This window comes from Silurus aristotelis (assembly GCF_946808225.1).
Source record: "Silurus aristotelis genome assembly, chromosome: 22".
NCBI lineage: Eukaryota > Metazoa > Chordata > Actinopteri > Siluriformes > Siluridae > Silurus > Silurus aristotelis.
The window spans coordinates 10,061,497-10,085,709 of NC_139595.1; the positions used below are offsets into that span (position 1 = coordinate 10,061,497).

At 36.1% G+C, this 24,213-nt stretch overlaps 2 protein-coding genes across 2 annotated transcripts in view; one reads left to right on the top strand and one right to left on the bottom strand.

Moving 5' to 3' along the window:
- Positions 1-19,341, top strand: part of ece2a (endothelin converting enzyme 2a) — a 77,513-nt gene extending 58,172 nt beyond the window's left edge. The window contains exon 3 of the mRNA XM_083526133.1: positions 17,266-19,341. Coding sequence (XP_083382259.1) covers positions 17,266-17,553 — 288 coding nt within the window. The 3' untranslated portion in view covers positions 17,554-19,341. The remainder of the gene's footprint in view (positions 1-17,265) is intronic.
- A 912-nt stretch (positions 19,342-20,253) lies between these two features.
- Positions 20,254-23,645, bottom strand: camk2n2a (calcium/calmodulin-dependent protein kinase II inhibitor 2a). The gene is made up of 2 exons (XM_083526180.1): positions 23,136-23,645; positions 20,254-22,751 (listed from the first exon to the last, which is right to left on the bottom strand). Exons 1-2 carry the CDS (start codon positions 23,599-23,601, stop codon positions 22,681-22,683), a joined length of 537 nt encoding a protein of 178 aa, XP_083382306.1. The 5' UTR covers positions 23,602-23,645; the 3' UTR covers positions 20,254-22,680.
- Between the last annotated feature and the right edge of the window lie 568 nt (positions 23,646-24,213).

Genomic DNA, 24,213 nt, shown 5'->3' on the forward strand with positions numbered 1-24,213 from the left:
TGAAACAGAGTTATCTATATTTTTTACATTAGATATTCTTTTCTTGTAGGAAAAATGTCCAGACTACATTATGATTGCTCAAACACCCGACTTCTCATACCACACTGATCACAGTGCAACCTCTGGAAGACTTGCGTAGGTTTATGTTATGGGTCAAAGTTACTTGCAGAAGTTCTTTGCTTAAGTATAAATGGAAATATCCACCAAGATATATTCTCTCCCACAAACTGTACAAGCGGCTAAATAAATGTGAGGTATAAGAAAGCACTTTTTTTTTTTTTTTTACAATTCCTTTAAAAAGCATCAGGAAGGAACTGACTGAAAACAGTCACCGCACTGTTTAAAAACATATGCTGATTATGGTATGTGTAATTGGAGTAATACAAGCAGTCTTTAATTTGAATAACCTCCTCATTGTTCATTTCTTCGGTTAGTGAGGGAAATTGTGTGATGTAGCTTATATGAACTTTTTTTCTCAAAAATAATGCTTTATTTGTATTAAATTGCTTTGTATCAGGAATAGATTGGAAATGTGGACTCAAAATGTAAATAATCAGACTTTGATGTCGGATTTTGTGATTTTTGTCAACTCTGGTGAAAAGCTTATAGATGAGCATTAAGTAAAGTTATGTGTTGTCTTGTGTCATTTCCCTGCATGAAGAGCAACCTTTAAGCTTCAAATGAGACCATACATCAAGTAGTATACTTAAATAGTAATAACTGCAAATAACATACTGTTAAGTACATGATAATGCAGTTTAAGATGTGACCCATGTATCTTTGGAGCAGCGCTTTGGCATTGCTGCAGCATGCCTCAGTCTGCAAGGTAAAAAAATAGTTTATATCCTAAAAGATTTACTATTTACCTAATGTTAGCTGCTTAGCTAAAATATAAGTTCTTTTTAAAGAAGGAAGGCTTGCATTGCAGAAATATTGCAGCAGGCACCAAACTGCAGGCAGAATGTACTGTAAGAGCTCTCCCAGAGGCTCTACACGTCCATGACTGTTACACACAACACACTAAAATATAGGGTTGAATACAAAACTATTATTTCTGGTCATTTCTAGTTGTTTACTTTATGTATCTTGTTATCTGATCTGTGATTTATTTTCTAGCCTGTAAAATGTTTTGCCACAAACGAGACAGTGTTGGCAAATTAGCATAACCCCTCATCAGACCATGAAAAGGATAATAGGGCACTTGAATTCTTTACTAGAGAATTTTAGCAACACCTTCTGTTTGTCAGTACCAACTCCTATAAGTTCTCAAGCTCAACAACTGGTTTCTAATACAAGCGCTTTATTATACACCAATGCATTTTGATACTGTAAGTCCTGAATCCTGCTTGGACAAACAGTAATCCAAAAGTGCTGATATTTAGTATATGAAATTCCAAGTGTAGCGATAGATCATTATATTATTATATTACAAACTGTCAGTCAGTCTGTTAAACGACTTCATCAGCCCTAAATTCATATACCTTCGAGTATAGTATCAGGCTCTTTCTGCCTCTCACTCCCACTTTGTCTGCACTCATATGTGGGGCATGATATTATAGAGTATAATATGTGCCCTTGAGTTAGTACCGGTTAGAGTGTTTGTGTGCCTGTGAATATAACAGTGTGTTTATGGCAGTGGTGTGGAGCGTGCTAGAGAGTGTTAGATTGCTTGTGGGTTTTACTGAACATCAGATGAAGTGTTTGTGCCAAAGTAAGACACCGTATGATGGGAAAGGATTAGTGTATGTAAGTCAGTCAGCTTGTGTGCCATGTGTTTTGAGAAATACGAGGGTCAGCAAGGACACAGCAATCTGTATCATTTTCCTGTTACATAATGTTTCGAGTATCAAGCACTGGCAGTGCTGACCAGAATTTCAATGAGGTGTTTTTTTGTTCACTCCTTTTTGCTCTGTGGTGTTAAAACATATCTCCTTTGCAGGTCTTGTAGGATGTTTGGTCTTTTGCTTTCAGAACAGTTCATCTGTCCTTTACACTTCACATTTATTTCTTGTTGAGAATCATTCAGTATACACTTAGTCACATGCAAGGTATTGTGTATTTATAGCTATTATCACATTGAACAGTGTAAATACAAATACAGTTGAACAAGAGTTTAAGATGTATTCTTTAAGATTTATGCAAACTAGTCTAGTGTAGAATGAATCATGCAAAATAGTGGGGTGTAAATTAAATCTCCTGTGCCGAGTATAAGAATATAAAGATGTTTGAAGGCTGTACTGCTCTGCTGCTATGCTAAACTTTTTGACATTTGCTTGATATGATGGGTTACATCAAATTCCAAAAGTTTTATAATTGCATTATCTGTGTGTGCCCTTGTGGGTGTTCCGAAGACTGCTCAGCATCTCCTTTTTTTTTAGGAGCAAGAGGGAGAATAAGGGGTTTCCATAGCAGCAGGTTTCCATGGATACCAGATCACAATGCATGCTTGAGGGAGCAGTATGAGTCATCTTCTCATCTGCCTTGTGATAAGGAATGTGAGAAAGACAGACAGATAGTTGGGAAAGAAGGTGTATAATAATGCAGAACAAGTGATGTTATGTCATTTTGATTGAAGCTTTATAATAACTGTGTTTCTGTCTCAGCAGCATCTTTGAGTGATGGCAATAAAATTGACAGCCAACAACCATCTGCAAATTGTATTCCCAATTAATTTTGCAGTTGTTGGGCAGTGCATAATCTATGTGGTACATCTCCAAAAGAATCTGAATAACACTTAATTTCAGTGTGATTATTTAGGCCACTAATTGTTTTGCTTGACCCAAAGTCATTTTTTAAAAATAATTTAAAGAAGATTGCCATATGCTTTTGTGGGGCAAAATGAATTGCAATGAGAATTTCTATCATTGCAATTAAACAACTTTTTTGAAGACTGATACTCAACACATAATTAGAATGCAATATGATGTAATGCCTTTTATTTTGAATCAGTCAATATGAGTAGAATTTTGTGTTTTTAATTTTTTAAGACCGCATACCCACCATTATCTTTTTTGCCATTTTCAATCACCTGAATTAGGTGTGTAGTCGCTAAACACCACTGAACTGTTCCCGGAATTACACAAAAGGTAAGAAGCCTCGGTCTGTTTTTGGTACAAGAAAAATGCACCCCCTTCTTCTTTATAAACTCGATGATTTAAAATAATGAGAAGATCTAGTCATCTGTGCACTGTGGGAGTATGTATGAAAGGGTCCAATATACAGTATGTGTATATTATATAACATGAAAGCATGGTAGTATATATTTGTGCATCTGCTGTAGTGAATTGTGTTTTTACTACTACCTTCGTTTCTTAAAAGACTTTTTGGGACTGACTTTAAAGCTGACAATTATGCAGAAAACTTTAATTTAAAACGAGAAAATTGTTATAGTAAAATGTACATTTGTTGTTTAGCTACAGAATAAACATGACAGAAAATAATGCTAGACTGTAAGTTTACAGTTAACTTGCAGGATGGTTTCGGTGGCTCTCTTAGCTTAAAAAAAAACAGTGTTTTTGACAGTCTACGTATATGGGTACACGAAATACCTTAAGCCTTTTATATAGGAATTAAAGGCCTGTTATTTATAGGTGAGAGAAATAATCTACACACACACAATTACACACTAAAATGACACTATTACACAACAAAAAAGTTCATTTAATCGAATAGAAGAGCACATGGAAAGTGAATGATTTCTTTCCAGTAGACTGCTTTTCTTTAACATTAGAGAGACACTAACCCTAACCCTGCTATACTGTTAATAAAATGTATTCTTTTCTTATACCATATTATTTAACTATATATTTTAATCAGTTGTTTAGTTTAAGCGAAGAAGTTAACTAAATGTATAAGGGTCGAAAAGATTCTTTGAGAAACTTGAATTTGAATACAATAATATTTTAATACAAAAAAATCATCAAGGCAAATTATTTGCAGAATGAAAAAGCAAGTTGTGAGGATTAGATTCATATGGAAGCCAGTTTTTGCCACATAAAAATGTTTGCTTAATTCTGACTTTTGTTCTCGCAATTTCGACTTTATTTTTTGCAATCCCTATCATTCTATCCCTATCACATCTCTATCATTTAACAAATAAAAATACAGATGATACATTTTGATGATTTTTTTTAATTCTTCTTCTTTAAATTTATTTACCCCCGTATTGCATCACGCTGACAGACAGTTAATATTTAGTGCTAAATGACAACCACATACTATATATATATATATATATATATATATATATATATATATATATATATATATATATATATATATATATATATATATATAAACCAGCAAGTCTGAAGAAATTACACAACTGTATGTTAAAGTGAGAACCAGAATCACAAGTGTGGCCTTTAAGAGAAAAAAACCTTTTGTTTAGTGTGCTTGTAGTTGTTAAATCTTCCAAAAAAAAAAAAAATCACTGTAGACCAGAGATACAGAAATAGAAACTGCTTTACTAAGTAGACAAAAATTACACACATTATGCCATTTAGCAAGCTTCCCTATTTAATTAACATCTAACAGTCTAATGCATTCCATATGAACAAAGAGCAAGCATAGGACAATTCTTAAAAATGTTAATACATTACAGATTAAACATGAGTCATGATAACATCTACAATCTTCCATTTGTGGTGTGATGGTTGGCCACATGCTGCAAACATATCATCCATCTGTTATTGTGATGAGTGAGGCCAGTCTTGGAGTAATTAAAAAATGCCCACGCTCTTTTTGGTGCATAATTAAGATGCTAAGTCCTACATTCTGGCATTTCAATATAAATCAGAACAGATTGTGAGATTTATGCAGATATGGCAGTACTTGAACCTTCCCAAAGTGTGTACACAAAGCCCAGCTGCTATCAAAAGTATTCTTCTATCAGTTCATATGTGTGTATTCATGTTTTTTTGGCATGTAAGCTTTGATTTTGTGCACTTTTGACTACTACAACACATACATAAATGAGTGACATTAATGTGTATGGTGCCACTTGGAATCCATAAAGATTGTTTATGACTGCAATTACTATGAACATTTTTGCACTCAAGTCTCAATTAATACAGTATTAAAAGCTTCAACACAATACTTCATGTTTACTATCTAAGCATAATGAATTCAGAAATAACACTGAAGTTCATATTCCTAATCTTAATCTTAATTAATGATCTTAATTTCCTGGTTACACAATTAAACTTCTGATTATAGTATGACTAAAAGTTAATTTTTTAAAAATAAATGCAATGCCAATATCACCCAGATAAAGATGGGTCCTACTGAGTCTCAAGGTTTCATCATCATATTATCTTCATTAATGGAGTTTCCATTGGTTTTGATAACTAACATCCCTGGGATGAATACAGTGATCCGTGTCTGTCTGTCTGTCTGTCTGTCTGTCTGTCTGTCTGTCTGTCTGTCTGTCTGTCTGTCTGTCTGTCTGTCTCTCTGTCTTTCTGTCTTTCTGTCTTTCTGTCCCTGCCTGCCTGCCTGCCTGCCTGCGGAAAGTATTCAGACCCCCTTAAATTCTTAAGTCAGGGCTCTGGCTGGGCCATTCAAGAACAGTCACAGAGTTGTTGTGAAGCCACTCCTTCGTTATTTTAGCTGGTTGCTTAGGGTCATTGTCTTGTTGGAAGGTAAACCTTCAGCCCAGTCAGAGGTCCAGCGCACTCTGGAGAAGGTTTCTGCAACCAGTCGTCCTGTCCCTGCAGCTGAAAAACACCCCCACAGCATGATGCCGCCACCACCATGCTTCACTGTTGGGACTGTATTGGACAGGTGATGAGCAGTACCTGGTTTTCTCCACACATACCGCTTGGAATTTCGGCCAAAAAGTTCTATCTTGGTCTCATCAGACCAGAGAATCTTAATTCTCACCATCATTTCTTGGAGTCCTTCAGGTGTTTTTTTAGCAAACTCCATGCGGGCTTTCATTTGTCTTGCACTGAGGAGAGGCTTCTGTCGGGCCACTCTGCCATAAAGCCCCAACTGGTAGAGGGCTGCAGTGATGCTTGACTTTCTACAACTTTCTCCCATCTCCCGACTGCATCTTTGGAGCTCAGCCACAGTGATCTTTGGGTTCTTCTTTACCTCTCTCACCAAAGCTCTTCTCCCCTGATAGCTCAGTTTGGCCGGACGGCCAGCTCTAGGAAGGGTTCTGGTCGTCCCAAACGTCTTCCATTTAAGGATTATGGAGGCCACTGTGCTCTTAGGAACCTTAAGTGCAGCAGAATTTTTTTTGTAACCTTGGCCAGATCTGTGACTTGCCACAATTCTGACTCTGAGCTCTTCAGGCAGTTCCTTTGACCTCATGATTCTCATGAATCTCATGAATCTGTAAGGTCTTATATAGACAGGTATGTGGCTTTCCTAATCAAGTCCAATCAGTATAATCAAACACAGCTGGACTCAAATGAAGGTGTAGAACCATCTCAAGGATGATCAGAAGAAATGGATAGCACCTAAGTTAAATATATGAGTGTCACAGCAAAGGGGGTCTGAATACTTTCCGTACCCACTCTATCTATCTATCTATCTATCTATCTATCTATCTATCTATCTATCTATCTATCTATCTATCTATCTATCTATCTATCTATCTATCTATCTATCTATCTATCTATCTATCTATCTATCTATCTATCTATCTATCTATCAAAGTATCTTAGTAATCAAGTATTCTACCGATTATTGCAACGATAAATTGAGTAATCGGATAAGAAGTTCATTTTCTTTATTAAAGAGCAATACTCAATATTCTCTCTATATAAGTAACTTGTTTTCTTTTTAGGAAAAATTAAAATGTTTATTGCTAAAATTGCATATAAGAAAATCTGTGAAAACTAAACCCATTTAGTTTATTTAATTTTACATCAAAATGTAAATACAAATATATACATAAAAAAAAATCATAAATATATTTCATATTACTCTGCACTGCATGGTATTTTCTTTATGTTTTAGCTTAAAATGATCCCAAACTTGCTGTCTCTTTCTTTAGCCTGAATCCCATGGATTTTTTTTTCTCAATTCTGACTTCATTCTTCGTAATTCTGACTTTTTTCTCGCAATTCTGACTGTTTCTCATAAACATCCGACATTTCTGGTGCATCCACCGGTAACCATGTTGTTGGCCTAAAGTTTGAAGCTGTTGATGTATGAACGAGGCTCCTCTGCTTCATCTCTCTTGTTCCGTCTCTTCCAGAGCTGATTGTTAGACAGAGTTCTCTCGAGGGATCTGAGGCTTAGTTTAATACCTTTCAATTCTATTGATTGTACCTTATTTAATTTTTAATGTGTGAAGTTCAAAGCTTAATGTGTAAAGTGTAAAGTGCTTTGTGTGTAGTTAAAGAGACCAAATGAATAATAATAATTTGCCTTGATTACTTTTTGTAATCGAATTACTCAAGGAATTGTCACAGCCCTAGTAGCATGTACAGTATATCACAATGACAAATACATTGTCAGGAAGCCACATTTTCAAGGAACAAATTACGATGTGATTGTGCTTAATAGGCACGGTGAAATGTTTCTCTGTTTTAAATAAGTGGACAAATATAGTAGAATTAACACTTCTCTGTTGAGTTCTTTGCTATTGCAGTGTAAGAGATGTTACAGCCAAAGATTTAAACATTATTGACATGACAAAACTGTTCTTTATGTTGTCTTGCATGAAATACTCATGATGCACTAAAGTGTAATGTGAACAACTATCGCAGTCAGAAATAACTATTTAAACTATTTTTTAAGCCTTATTTCCAACTACACACTTACTGGTCATTCTTTAAGACCACTGTACCCAGAGAGTAAGTTAGAGACAGAAATCATCCTTTAGAAAAAGGCCTCAAAAGTACAAAAAAAAAAAAAAGAGCTAGATATGAGACTGTGTGGGTGTGCGTTTTGATGCATGTGGAGGTGGTTATGTATCACCATAACACTCGCTTGCTCATATAGTTGTATTTGTTTACTTGCTCCTGATACTCATGATACACTGATGTAAAGTAAGTGTGCCATTGTGTGTGTTCAAGACCCTGCAAACTAAAACATTAAAATAAATCTATACGAAATGATGACCTGAGTTGGGATTTTAAAGATGTGATAAGAAACTCTGTTTTAAATATAATCTGTGACTTTTGTGCTGCACCAAGCAAGCATTAGCATTTTAGGGTTACATTTTCAACTGAATAAAAACATTTAACATTATAAAAGTACAATAAAATAAACTTTGTAATGTCATACATTTAATGGCATATAATGAAATAAATGTTGTACATTAAATCAAAACAACTAAATATGACTTTTTAAACATTTGTTCTTTGGCTATAATTAGTGTGCCATGAGTGAAACACAGAATTATTATTCTATATTATACTATATGACACTATACTTTATACTATATAGTGTTGATCCTGATTTCTTATTTTTTTGCATGTTTGTCACACTTTAATGTTTCAGATCATCAAACTAGTTTAAATATTAGTAAAAGATAACACAAGTGAACACAACATGCTGTTTTTAAATTAAGATTTTTATTATTAAGGCAAAACAAAATCCAAAACTGCATGGCCATGTGTGAAAAAGTGTTTGCCCCTGTTAAAACTGTGGTTTATTACACCAAAGTTCAATTTCTCCAGCCACACCCAGGCCTGATTACTGCCACACCTGTTCACAATCTGTTAAGTAAATCTCTAAGAAATCTCTTAAATAGGACCTGCCTGACAAAGTGAAGTAGACCAAAAGATCCTCAAAAGATAGACATCATGCCGAGATCCAAAGAAATCCAGAAACAAATAAGAAAGAAAGTAATTGAGATCCATCAGTCTGGAAAAGGTTATAAAGCCATTTCTAAAGATTTGGGACTCCAGCAAACCACAGAGCCATTATTCACAAATAACAAAAACATGGAACAGTGGAGAAGCTTCCGAGGAGTGGCCGGCCGGCCAAAATTACCCCAAGAGCACAGTGACGACTCATCTAAGAGGTCACAAAAGACCCCACAACATCCAAAGAACTGCAGGCCTCACTTGCCTCAGTTAAGGTCAGTGTTCATGACTCCACCATGAGAAAGAGACTGGGCAAAAATGGTCTGCATGGCAGAGTTTCAAAATGAAAACTGCTGCTGAGCAAAAAAACCCATAAAAGCTCGTCTTAGTTTTGCAAGAAAACATCTTGATGATCCCCAAGACTTTTGGGAAAATACTCTGTGGACTGACGAGACAAAAGTTGAACTTTTTGGAAGGTGTGTGTCCCATTACGTCTGGCGTAAAAGTAACACCGCATTTCAGAAAAAGAACATCATACCAACAGTAAAATATGGTGGTGGTAGTGTGATGGTTTGGGGCTGTTTTGTTGCTTTAGGACCTGGAAGACTTGCTGTGATGAATGGAACCATGAATTCTGCTTTTTACCAAAAAATCCTGAAGGAAAATGTCCAGCCATCTGTTCGTGACCTCAAGCTGAAGGGAACTTGGGTTCTGCAGCAAAACATACCAGCAAGTCCACCTCTGAATGGCTGAAGAAAAACCTGGGAAGACTTTGAAATGGCCTAGTCAAAGTCCTGACCTAAATCCTGTTGAGATGTTGTGGCATTACCTTAAAAAGGTGGTTTATGCATGAAAACCATTAAATGTGGCTAAAATTCTTTTATTTTTTTTTTATATTTTACTAATATTTAAATTAGTTTGATGATCTGAAACATTAAAGTGTGACAAACATGCAAACAAATAAGAAATTAGGAAAGGGGCAAACACTTTTTCAGACCACTGTACATATACATGTGTATATTTTTTACATATAAAGTTTATTTTAAAGTTTAATACAATTTAATCTAATCTAATCTAATATTTGACACTAACATTTTGACTTACAACTCATTATAGGCTGTAGGCAATGTAATGTAGCAGAGAGCCAAAATGCTGCCGTATACTAAACCTGCAGAAATATCCATGACAGTGGTGATGTCAAAATATATTTCCACTGCTGGCCTATATAACTAGTTTCTCTCTCTTACACATACACTGGCCCATATACCCAGAGCTTCTGGCAGTTGCCTGACTACTACTTTTGTCACCTGGGATACTTATATGCACACACACACACACACACACACACACACACACACACACACACACACACACACACACACACACACATTCTCTTTGGCCCATTTTCTAGCAGTTATGGTAACACAGTACTACAGAAGCCTTTTGGGAATGCAAGGGAACTTTCAAATTCTCTCCCTATTTAAATACATATATTTATTCGGAAAACGTTTTTCTCTCACACACACACAAGCGCACATGTTTTTTTTTTAGAAAAAAATGAGAAAATGAGTTACTAGTTAATAAAGTTAATTTTGACTTTAGAGTGAGACACTTAAACTCGTGAGATAAACGTACCCAATAATTGTATTTTATCATAACTGAAATTTCTAATTCAGTTCATGTTTGTATAGTGATTTTAACAAAAGCACACTGTTGTCCAAATACAGCTTTACAGAAAAGTTCAGAATATAAATTGAAAATGTATCTCTATAAATGTATCAACTTGGCAAACTAGAGTAGAGGTTGGCAAGGAAGAATTCCCTGAAATGATATAAGCAGGAAATTAAACTATATATATATATATATATATGAGAAAGAAAAATTATATTTTGTTTACTTTATAAACTGTTTACTTAGGAAGTACATATCAATTGTTTCAGCTGCAATCTTCATTATTTCTTAGTGGTACCATCAATAGTAATCACATGTCATATATCTCATGCTGGACCGTTCTCAGCAGCCTCAAGAAGTGTTCAAGTGATGAGAACTCCATATGGTTATATAGTTATTTAAAGAATTACTTTTTAACATTGTGTACCTGTACATGTTTCTGTGGTAGGTTGTGGATGGTTCGGATCATTGTTGAGATGGTTGTGACTGTGGATTATTTTATTATCTTCTATTAGGATAAACAATTATGCTTATGTAATAGTGCAAAGAGAATTTTCTATTGCTCAGGAGGCTCTCCTTCAATTCTTTTGGAAATTCTTTTAATTTAGTTGATGCCATGTTTTTATCTTCGAGTGTTTGACTTAAGGTGTGTGTGTGTGTGTGTGTGTGTGTGTGTGTGTGTGTGTGTGTGTGTGTGTGTGTGTGTGTGTGTGTGTGTGTGTGTGTGTGTGTGTGTGTGTGTGTGAGTCCAGTCAGGTCAAGTGAAGAAGCTTTTAGTGTCATTTCAACTATATATAGCTGGCGTAGTACACAGTGAAAGGAAACAACGTTCCTCCTGAACCCTAGTGCTACATACAAGATCATTTAGTGAGATCATTTAGCTTTTATTTGTTTTGTTTTTTTCTTTTAAATGGAGCTACATTATCTAGAGTGTAGTGGAAAGTTGACTCTAACCATTCAGTCTTAAATTCATTCAGATTCTTGTCCCGTGAGGTCACAGGAATTCAGTCATATTTGATTATTGAGTCTTAGAGCAGCACCTGACCTGAAGGTACTTTTGACTTTGACTTTTTTACTGTTGTCTGACAAAAGCACATTTTCAAGTAGATTATATAATCATTTAAGTTATTTTCAGACTGGGGAGATGTAGTAGCTGATGTTCGAACATTTTTAATTTAAACCTATGTATTTAGTTTACATTCTGTGGTTATTGGCCAGAACTCTGCAATCACTCATTTGTGCATTTGTGTCCCATAAAAGCAGCTTTGCCACTGATTGAGCAGCACTAATCTGGTCACTGAACTTTACTAAATGAACCTGAATGTCACTGTTTGGACTGTCACATTAACATTCGTCCTCAGATTTCCTGCAAAGACAAAAATTTCATGAACTACATCACAGTGTTTACAAAATACATCAAAGTGACCTTCCCCCGTATGCACCAGTTCTGCCTCTTACGACTAAAGATCATGAGAGCTATTTTTTCCATTTTACCTATAGGTCTACACAAATCAGAATGTTTCATGTGTCCTGTCTTTCACTGTGTTTAAAAAAAAAAAAATGCATTAAAAACTCTCAAATAACAATTGACTTTAAAAATATTGCTACATTTCTGATTATAGCTCAAATAGATAACTACAACAGGCTTATCAATCATTTTTCTTTACATGGAAGAGGAGGCCAATAAGTATTAAAGCAGTGCCAAATTAGACTGATCATAAGACTGAACGTTGCTATTAAGGAGTCCATCATCTTCATCATCTTTTAAATATACTTTAGAGAATTGCAGCAAGAATCCTAACCCACTTGAATTCTTCATTGAATCGAAGGTAATAATGCCAGATGTATGCCAAATTAGTAAAAGCGTAAGTTTTACCACCAAGTTAACAGTCCATCTTTTCTGCAGCTGCTAAAGTAGACATGTGACTCATGTGAGAAGGAAACTTTTCATCCATTGTTGTTGTTTTTAGATTTTTTTGTGGACTAGATAGAGAGCTTGAAACTTCAGTCTCCATGGTAACATTGCGTAGGAAGCAGAGAGGGGGCAGGTTTCTTCCGAGTCATTTCAGATAGCTTGCAAAGACAGAATGTTTGAAACACATCATACCAGAAGGCAGCCAAGCAAAAAACAGGTTTAGCCTTTTAATCTAAAGAAATAATACATGATCTTTCCACACTGTTGTTGCAATTCAACCTGAATCCAGTGACAAGCATGCTGAGGGATAAATCCCCTGCTGTTCTGCTGCATGTGTGCACACCAATGTATTTGGTCCTGCAGTGTGTGTTGTCTGGTGAAGGATAGTGGAGTTGTGTAATTCAAATGTTATGTAATCCACAGTCAGAGAGCTGCAGACTGAGGGAAGATTAATTTTGTTTGCTATTATTTGCAGTAAAACATGAAGATTCAAAGACAATTTGGCCGAGTTTAAGCTTTTTGAAGAAGTTTGATGGTTTGTGATTTCTAAACCAAATCACTTGTTATTTTAGGGTTTTTCCATGTAATAACAGTATAAAGCTGCATACTCTCGAGTCAGATACAACATTTTCCTTAGTTTTATAACAAAAAATTTTTTCTACTGAGTAAAAATTAGCATTTACTTAGGAATAATTAAAAAAACATTGTGAATGCGTCTTTGATAATACACAATAACACACTTTTTTTTTTTTGCTTTTTTTTTTTTTAATGCATCATTAAAGTAAATAATCTGTGATTAGACACAACCACCATGCCAACCCACTGGAATGTGTGCCGGATAAATCTTCTTCTTTCATAAAAAAAAAAAAAGACTGGAGTTTGCTAGAGTCTGCTACTGGAACTGTGTTCTGTAGTTACATTAGAAAAAGGGGGCATTTGGGGACCAAACACTCAGACTAGATTAGGCATAAATATAAGGTGAAGGCTAAAAGGTTAAAGATGTTTTAAAGATCAGTTGCTTTTATAAAAAGATATATATGTATGATGTTACTGTATACTGTCATCATTACTTTAAATTATTTAAATCAACTGCCAAAATATAAAGGTATATTGCAGGGTGAAAGTAAATTTGATCAGATCTCCATTCTAAATCCTAAAACTGGATAAAGAAAACCCAATTAAACAAATTACACAAAACATTGTACTTTTTAGATTTATATATTGACTAAGTTATTCAACATTATATATTTTTTAGAGAACCTTGAGACTGTTAGATTTGTGTGGGTTTTTTTTTTTTTCTTTTTTTTCTTTTTTTTTCAATTCTCGTCATACTCTACAATTCTGTGATCTTAAGAAATCAGTGGTTTGTGTGTATGCGTATGACTGTGTGGATACTTATGAAGGAAATTGGTAAAGGTAACTGCTGGTTTGATATATTTTTTTATATATTGTATGTATTTAATTCAATACATTTTTATTTGTATAGCACTTTTTAACAATGAACATTGTCTCAAAGCAGCTTTACACAGATAATGTGGTGATAAAAATGAATATGTTCTTTATAAGTAAGTTTGTCCCTGATGAAAAAGCCAGTGGCGATAGTGGCAAGGAAAAACTCCCCGAGATGGCATGAGGAAGAAAACTTGAGAAGAACCAGACTCAAGAGGGAACCCATCCTCATTTGGGTTGCACCGAATGTCCATTTATTGCAGATATACGATGTTGCGCGGTACAGTGATGGTGATCAGAAGCAAACTGTAGTCCTGAGTCAGTGTAGCAGACTGTTGACATTAACTACAATCCAATCCATCCTCAAAGCACCCATTCTTACTCTGGAATTTCATGGAACCCCGGGGCGTTGATGAGAGACCGTCCCCGAAGAGAACACTATCCAGAGGCAGGCCTGGACGAAGTGGGAAGATCCGAGTAGAGGGGCAGGAACAGTAGTCACTGTAACCTTAGGGGCATGTTTAACTCGACCGAGAGAGAGAGAGAGAGAGAGAGAGAGAGAGAGAGAGAGAGAGAGAGAGAGAGAGAAGGATATGGATTATTATGTATAAACGTTAAGGACACTGTGCAGTTTGGGACTCCGTCAAAACTCACTATGGCAGCAACTAAAAGGGAGAACCAGAAGGTAACACAGACATGAGGGATCTCTGGGATAAGAGACGACCCACCACACCACCGTCAACAAACCTGAGTGAACGTGTGAGATTGAGGGGACGACAGCATACAAGTATCCCAGTTCACCAAACACACTATATCCATGTTCCCTCCAGATCTGCTCCTTTACCTAAGAAAAATCTACTGATAGAAGACTTGACTAAATATGTTTAGAAATGTATCATATGTATTTCATATGTATATATAAAAATATATATGTTTTCAGCCTTGACTTGAACACTGATTGGAAGGCTGTTCCATGACTGTGGGGCTTTATAAGAGAAAGATCTGCCCACTGCTGTAGTCTTCTTTATTTGAGGTACCAACAAATAGCCTGCACCTTTTGATCTAAGTAGGCATGAGGATTATACTGGTACAGAAGTTCACTCAGATACTGCGGTGCGAGACCGTTAAGTGCTTTATACGTCAGTAGTAGTATTTTATAATCAATGCGAGATTTGATTGGGAGCCAGTAGACTGATTAAAACAGGGGTGATGTGGTCGTATTTACTAGATCTAGTGAGGACTCTTGCTGCTGCATTCTGAACAATACAATTCTGACTTCTGCTGTATTTTTGTTAATAATAAATTCATATGATTTTAGGAAGACAACATCGAGTTTAGGAGGTGACTTTAAATCTGACATTGAACAAGTAACATTAAACCAGATGGAACGAAGTAGGAGGAATCCATAGTAGATTCACTGTTATGTTTCCGTCATACACACTGGCAACAAGTCCATGTAATAAAGTATCTGGAAGTCTTGAATTGACACTTAAATTGCACTCAACAAAGACGCTAATGTACGTTTAATGAAAATAATAGCTGGTAAATGTCAAGTGCTCTTCTACACTCTCCTTTTCTGTCTGTCCTCCATAAATTAATAATAATTAAGAGGAAAATTACATCTATTGCATTGTTGGTGTAAATGTGAGTGTTGTACAGTCAAGGTTAAGATATAATAAGGGGCGCATTTGGAACTCTGTTTGTGTTTGAGCTTTCTTGCCTTTGCTAAGGAGTATGTGAATCAAGTATTGTCCCATCATCACAAGCGATCTCTGCTTAAGCTTTAGATTTGGGCTAAGCTAAAACTCTTCAAGAACCAATGAAGTAAACTGCTGTTGTTGACTTGTATTCGTATTTTTTTAAATTGTATTTATTAATTGTTAATGCCTGGGAAGCCCAAGAGATTAATTCTATAGACCTCAAGATCATTACATTTCCATTACTTTTCAAATCAAATTTTAAAGCACAAAATGCAACTACGTATGCGTTAGCAAGTTAATTATATGTGGAGTAAGTGGAAAAATAAGTACTGAGGTAGAAAGTAATGGTGAAGGCATTATGTTACACAATATGGGCAGAACAATGTGATGTGATCATCACAAATAGATGTACTTGCTGAACATCAGGACTTGTTTGTTCAGTTTTTTTGTACACCAGTGGTTTTCTTTCTATGCCCAATACTTGTGGATTTGCTCTGATCAATGTTTCTCCTTGTCTCATTGTGGCTTGCTGTTCTCCTAAAGATAGCTCTCTGGCCTTCATTGTGATTAAAGTTTTAACAGTAATTCAGGAATCAATCACATGTTCAAATATTTGGATATTGGGTCCCAAAGCAAAATAGTTTTTGTTACTGTTTTAGTCAGTTCCAGTCTCTCCTGCCTTCACACCGTTAAAGACTTTATATAGAAGTTAGATATCCTGTTATATTGGTAAATTCATTAACATTGAGTATGGTGGTCTATTATAACTACATAGAATGATTAATCACAGGACAAAGTGCACTTACTTACTTGGTAATTACACTTGTGGTATGAAGAACTCTATTCTTTTTTTTTATTATTCTACAACAGAGGTTTCCTAAGAAGACATAGACTATCTACTGTCCTAAAATGGTTTTTAGGCATCCAAGAACATTTTGGAGATTATTTTAATTGGATTTCAGAGGTCCCCTGGTGGTCTAGTGGTTAAGATGCAGCGCTCCCACCGCTGCGACCCGGGTTCGATTCCCGGTCAGGGAACCATCCCTAGTGCCGGTCCCAAGCCCGGATAAATTGGGGAGGGTTGCGTTAGGAAGGGCATCCAGCGTAAAACATGTGCCAAATCAAACGTGCGGAGGATCCGCTGTGGCGACCCCTAAAGGGAGAAGCCGAAAAGAAAGTTTATTTTAATTGGATTTCAGGTTTAGACACCTGGCATGCTTTCGTTTTTTCACGAAAAATTTAAGGATACAAATAGTCCTATTTCAGTCTCTTTCCTTTTTCACCTTTTCTCTTTTTTTTTATTGCAACCATTCATTGTCCTTATCCTCACTCAATATGTCTTATGCCTTATGTGTCCCTTAGGGCAAATGCCTAGATGATTCATAACTAATTGTTGTATGACACACACAGACTAATTTCTTATTTTTAAAAATCTTGAACTGATGTTTTACTTAGTATGGATTACTTATTATGTATGGATTTACTTTTGTTGTCAGTTATTTTGACAATAATGGCTGTGTTATTATTTTTAGTAAATCTATACTGCTACACAAGCTGCACATTGACTACTGTAAAATATATAAAAGTTTCATTTCTATACTATTGTCCCTTTAAAACATATAATGAAATGTTTGCTGAAATGTAAGGGGTGTACTCACTTTTGTGAGATACTGTTTGTAGTAAGATATGGGTAGGTAGATATCTGTAGATATTTATTTTTTTTGATGACTCAACATTTTTTCCATCTCCTGTTTTTCTACAGATCAGTCGGGTCCTGAAGCCTGGGGGTCGTTTTGTCTCGGTGACTTTTGCGCAGCCACACTTTAGGAAGAAATTGTACGCTCGCCAAGAGTACAGCTGGTCCATCAACCACTATCACTATGGCGACAGCTTCCACTTCTTCCTTTATGTCCTTTCCAAAGGAAAGGAGCTCAGCCCAGAAGATGCTGCATTGGAGCGGAGGGTGCAGTCCCAGATAGAGGACCTGTCCAAAGTGGTCATATTTCAGGAGGTTGAAAATGAAGACTTCCTCAGTAACATTGGCCTATAAAAGCCTGGATGTTATGACTGTAACTTTTTATGTTTTTACTATAGATTTACTGTACCAATGTTTTATGGATTATTATTTTAGAAATTAGATTAGAAAAATCTCAGGTTTTTAAGACATTACACTTTAGAGTTGTACAAATGCATTGTTTTCATGTGAGATACTTTTAGCTTTTGATGTGAATTTGCATTCATAATATTTTATGCAATGTTCATGACAGTATGAATTTTACTGAATGTAGGGTTTTCATTTTTACATTTGCTAAATTTATAATATTGTAATGTGGGGGAATTTTTCAAACATAGTCTTAGAATATTCCCCTGCTTGTCTCCTTGCCCTTTTCATGGATTTTTTTTTGTGGAAAAAAGGCTGAACTCATTTGTCATGTTTACATAGTGGTCACAAGGTCATAGATACATTACCAAACACAAAAATTCATTTAGCCATTTTCAGGAAACTTGTGTGAAATTTGTGTGTGTGTGTGTGTCTGCGCAGATTTTTTTCTATTGTAAATGAGGTTTAAATATTGTACTGGCCACCAGGTCTAACAATGATTAATAAACCAGAAATCATTTATTTTTAATTTTCCTCTGAAATCTAATTACTAGCTATTTTTAAAGGCTGGAAAAAGGTGCCCACATTTCAGCACTTCCTGTGCTAATGTACTGCAGATCAGAGCAGGATTTGCAGAGTTTAGCCTCATCTTTCAGTTGGAAAAAGTGACACTTTTGATATGATAAAACAGATTTTTAAATGATACAAGCTAAAGTAGATTTACTCCATGACTTTACATAATCTATTGCCAAAATAAAACCAGAAACCTTGAAGTGACTTTTGGTATTGCAAAACTTTATTCTTAATTAATAATCTGCAATCTGAATAATTTGTATTTTTTATGTACTAGAGTCCGCAAAGATTTTTAAAGTGCAATGTTAGAAATGTTACATATAAAAAGACTATAAAAATATGAAAAGAACCTTGAACCTCTTTCCTTTTCCATTCAGAGTTGAAATGTAATTTAGTTGATCTTAAACCAAGGGAGAAAATGTACTAGGTTTTGTTAGGTGCCAAATGAGTCAGGTGTCAAACATCCTTTAATGTCTTAATTGCATTGATATCTTCAAAAGATTCGGTTACCTTTGGGCAGTTCTTGTTTAGTGTTACCCATAATGACTCAATAAAATGGTGGTCTACGTTCCTAAAGAGCATTGTAGTAGAGACATGCACACCTGCACTCAGATATCTAATCCTTGGAGTGAATAACACTGTTATACTGTAACAGTTAAATAGTTGTAAACAGGATTTTGGTAGTTAAAAATTGTAGTGAGCTGCACATTGCTAAAATACTATGATTTGCTAACAAATGCTATTGATTTATCTTATTAAACTTTAAGCTTTGCTAAGCAGTCCATCAGTCAGAGATGCGTGATGGTTCATTAAGTTGCATAAAGGCCTTTTCATCTTCTGTACAGCAGCATTGAGTTATAGTGCTGTATCAGGTGAGCTGCGGGTATTATGTATCAGCTGATCCTGTCAGTTTTTTTTCTAACTCATCAGACTGCTTTGAATTATGGGGTTTAGATGGGACATGATGTCTAATCTACTTAGGAAAGCTGATATAAGGGTCAGAGAGAATTATAGTGAGCATCAAAATGTGTATTCTCTTATAACCACTAGTCACAGCACTAGTTTTATATTTACCCAGCTTTCTGCTCCTGACTGAGCTTGTGGGAAGGGCTATGTGGAATGGTTGTAAGAAAAAAAAAAGAATAATAAAAATATAAATAAAAATATTATTTATTTTCCAAGTGCATTATTCATATAAAGATTTGAACTGTGCAAAAAAAGACTAGTAATTTCATCAAATAATGGAATAAAAATAAATAATGGTTTAAAAACAATAAATACGAAATGTATAGGAGAGTCTTTGCATTCTGCAGAAACAGTGATAAGAACTGTGATAAATTTTATTAGTTTTGTGTGATATCACTGAGAGAAAATGTCTCATTATTTAGAAGTTTGCTGGTTCATTGTGAAAATATGACTCCATTTTGTACTTCATACACCCTTCTTGTTTATGAGCATTTCAACAGGGAGGCAGTCATTCATGAATCTATTTCATTATAGTATTTGTTTAATTTTGGGGTTATTTATTTTTTATAGTAGAACATGTGGGTGTAAATATAAACAGTACGTTCTATTGTCTTGTAAATATATATAAAATTAAAAAATTCACTTTGTTTATGATACATGTTACACTTTACAGTGGTGTAACACACCTCACACTCCCCTCATCTCCATCTGCCTTACACAGTACATGTGTAGCTGTCAGTAGAACAGATTTTCTAGGCAGAAAAAAATACAGTCTCTCTGTATTACACATTACTACCCTGTTAATGCATCTTATCGATGCTTAGCTTTTCATGCAGTGTGTTAATCCTCTAGCCTTTCATCAGTTTCAGTTTCTGACCCTGTACAGTCCATCTTTGGATGGCAGACTCAACCCGCTAGCAACACTGTCGTCTGCATTGTAATATGGTTCTAATTCAAGCTCTCAACATACCAAAACCAATTATCGCATGATCGTTTGATATTGCGTCAGTGTGTGAGACTGAATATATTTCCTTAAGAAGAAATCCTAAGTCCTATGTTGACAATAGTGAAAAATATCAGCCATTCAGAATAACCAAGAAAAAGTCCAAATTTCTTCCCACCATTTATTAATTCACCAAGTACAGTGAAAATGGCATCATAATATACAATGAATCATTCTCAGAATGCGATTACATTTTTGTTGCTTCTGTGCTTCATAAAACAATGCCAGTTGTTGAAAAGTTGGTTTCATGCACAACAAACCATAATTTCTTTATAAGAATGGTACAAAATAAACAACAAAACGCATAGATATAATGCTCAGAAACTCTTCAAATAACACTGTTATTTGAGGATAGTCGTAAACAATGCAGTAGATTCTAAAGTCGTTGCTTTCTAACAAATTAATCAATGAAGCTCAAGTCACAGTATACGATTTCTTACTTATAGTAGTAACATTGATTTGTGCAAATAAACCTTGAAGCACATTCGGCATGTCCCTTTGAAGGGAGAAAAAAGAAACCCCATGTCTGATACTAAATGACTAGACAACCCTTTCAGATGTGCCATCCTCTCATCCATTACTAGATAAAAACCTTTTTTTTTTTTTTTTTTTTTGCATTTTAAGACAATAAAATAGCAGAGACCATAGATGCAAAAAATATACAAAACTATCTTTGTTAAAAAGAAACGCGCAGTGAGTGATGCTGTATTCATATCATTTAGGAACAATGTTTGCATGGAGATTAACCTGAATTAAGTGTTATAACTGTCCCGTCCCCCCTGTGCTGATACTGTGCAATAACAAAGTTTTAATGTATGCTTTAATCCTGCTGTGCTATGCTTTAACTTTATAATAAAACACAACCTTTGGATACATTATGGTATTAAACCTCATATCAAACTGTAAGGTTAGTTTAAAAATATATTTGTCTGTGTAATTGTAGCCTTACTGTAGTTTCCTCAATAATATTAAGTCTTAAATGTGGAAACCCTTTTGCACTGTAGCCAAATAGAAGGTCAAATGGGTGGCATTGGCTGTAGCACCTACCATCCTTCAAATAAATCATGCCACACCATTTCTGACCTAAAATCCCATCTCATAAAAATCTGTGCTTCTTACATATTTCATGCAGAATGAATCATATCTAGCTTTTGTTGATTTCAGTGATCATTGTTAAGGTGTAGGTTTTTCAACCAAGTGTTTCTGTATTAAACTCTACAACAGCTTTAAGGCCAATACAGTAATTTAATTACATGGCCATTGATTTTGCACCAAACAACTTCAATGTTTTTATAGCTACATAAAAATAGTGCTACCCCTTAATGTAGTGTTGCCCTTCCCTTTCCCCCGCACCCCATATCTATAAAACCTGAACATACAACTAGACGCAGCTCCAAATATAGTGCTGGACTCAGTAAATCATGCGCTACGTTGATTTTCCGCAGTAATGTGAATACGGCATAAAAGTTATGACGTCAACTGCATTGGCACTAAAGGTAAAAATTCATGCAAAAAAAGGAGAAAAGGAACTTTCAAATTTTTTGGGACAACAAATATCTTTTGTCTTTTTCAAAAAGCAACTTGCTTGCAGAGGTTTTATTACATCGGGGTGATTTTTTCTACACGCTATTATCTGGTGTGGCGTCATTTTGAGTGTGAAGTTAATGCACGGCTCATGGAGCGCGCGCCATCACCACGAACATCGAGCAGCAATACTAGTGTTCTCTAATAACCACGAAGTGTCTACGAAGGTTCTACATCTAAACCATCATGAATCATTTCAAATGAAGAGTAAATACAGATATTGACATCGCACCTCGTGAAAATGTTGATTTTCATATGTTCTGATGTGTGTGTGTGTGTTAGATTATAAACAGCTCTAGTAGCAGCTAGAATGCGCTCTACACTGGGAGCAGAGGCGCAGGTGGTCTTTCGGTTCACACCCGTCGCTTTTCCTTTATTTTTAAAGCGCGTATTGGCTACAGGCTAAAAGACAAGTCTTTTTTAGATACTGTACAAGTACGTTATAAAGCTCGACGTGTGCTTTGTCCTTGCTCGCTCGAAGGTCAACGCTTATACGGCGCATTTTTCTTTTTCTTTTGTTTTTTTTTTTCTTTTGGAAGGAAATGGTCGTGAAGAAATGGCAAAGTCCGTCCACTGTGGAAAGCGGCAGCAACGGCGGCGGAGGTCGTTAATGGAGCCGCATGAAGAACCCGCGGCGGCGGCGGTGATGACTTTCAGCGCAGCGATGCGTTTATTTATTAGTTTGTTTGTTTTTTTATAATATAAATCGACTTTTCGTCATGTAGAATGTCCGGCGAGTGAATGTCGTCGTCGCCATCTCTCTCTCTCTCTCTCTTTCCTCTCTCTCTCTCTCTCTCTCTCTCTCTCTCTCTCTCTCTCTCTCTAGCATTCTTTCGCGTTTTTTCAGCGTGTTGTTTCTCTCCATCCTCCTCATATTCACGCACATTCGACCACTGCTTCAAACCGGTCATGTTTTTAAAAGTAAATGTCTGCGAGTCGTCGCTGGAGCTTTAGACGCCTGGTGACGTTTTGTCCGTCATTCCCTTCAAGACCTCGTCTATTCGGTCGTCCTCGATGACCACTGTGAGGAGAGAAAAAACAAAAACAAGACAAAAGACATGAATAATGTTATTATTGCTACGCAGTCGGTTTGTCGTGTTGCCACACTTTGCCTTCGCTCCAAACACAAAACCCGCAACAGCAACTAAGTTTCACTTGAACCTTGAAGATCTTTTTTTTAATAAACTCATTTATACTGATCGCTTCAAAACTGGAAACGCATCGAAAAGAATGTTTTTATTATTCTTTAGACGAAGCAGGGGGCTGTATGTAGGTTGCATGCAGATTGTAGATGGTTTACAGTCACCCACAGTGTCAGGAACGGATCCTTCGAATAACAATCATCTGAATAAATATCCTATAACGGATGAATAAAGACGGATTGTCATTAAGCATTATCTCTCACCTCTTTTCGCTCTGCCTATTTGGCCTAGTTTTGGGGGTCTTTTTGCCTGCGACGCCCCGAAAAACGAGCTCGTGTCCTGCAGCCCGCAACTGAAGGACATCTGACTGACGTCGTTGTCTGTTCCGTAGCCGCTCATCTTCCCCTCGTTATACGGCAGAACCTCGGACATGATAACACTGAAGTTCGAGCTGAGTAACAGACGACAGGGACGGAGTTGATCCCAGTTTAATTGGCAAATCCTCGAAATAACCCTGAAACAGAGTGGATTAGGACAGGTCTTCTCGGGCGCGCGCGAAAGTGAAGTCAGTGCGTCCTGGTGGGAATCAACTGGAGGAAGAGCGCGGAGTGTGTGTGTGAGCGGTGTGTGAGCGAGCGGTGTGTGAGCGGTGTGTGGTTGTGCGTGTCTGCTGTAGGATGGGGAGATCCCGCGATCATAAAGGAAACCCAGGAGGAATAGTGAAGTCATCCGTCCGGGTTTTAACTGTGTGTGTGTGTGTGTGTGTGTGTGTGAGAAAGAGAGAGAGAGAGAGAGAGAGAGAGAGAGAGAGAGAGAGAGAGAGGAGCAAGTTTGACCCCTTCAGGCAAAGCAAAAAAATACAGGAGTGAAATGTGAGTGTATTTGACTGTATTTACTGTGAAGAGAAGAGACTATAAGTTAAAACACTAGTGACATGTGGACAACATTAATTATCTCCTTACAGAAGAACCTTCATATGGGTAGGATATATTAGGCAGCAAGAATGAGACAGTTCATGTGTTAGAAGCAGTAAACTTTGACATGGATTATTGACATTGTGACGAGTGGGCCAGAGTTTTAAAATGTCAGTTCTGGTGGGTTGTTCCTGGGACACAATGCTTAATACCTATTAAAAGTGATGCAGAAAAAGACATGAACAGAAAATATCATTAAAATATGTGGAGAGGAAAGACGACCATTTCTAGTCCAATCTAGAGACCTGCAGGGGGCGGATTTTTCACTCCCGCAAAAATAAATATCATTTTTTAAATATTTTAGTTGTTGTGTTCCCGCCCGCAAATTAAAGTGTATATGTTCTTTTATTTGCAATGCACTGACTGC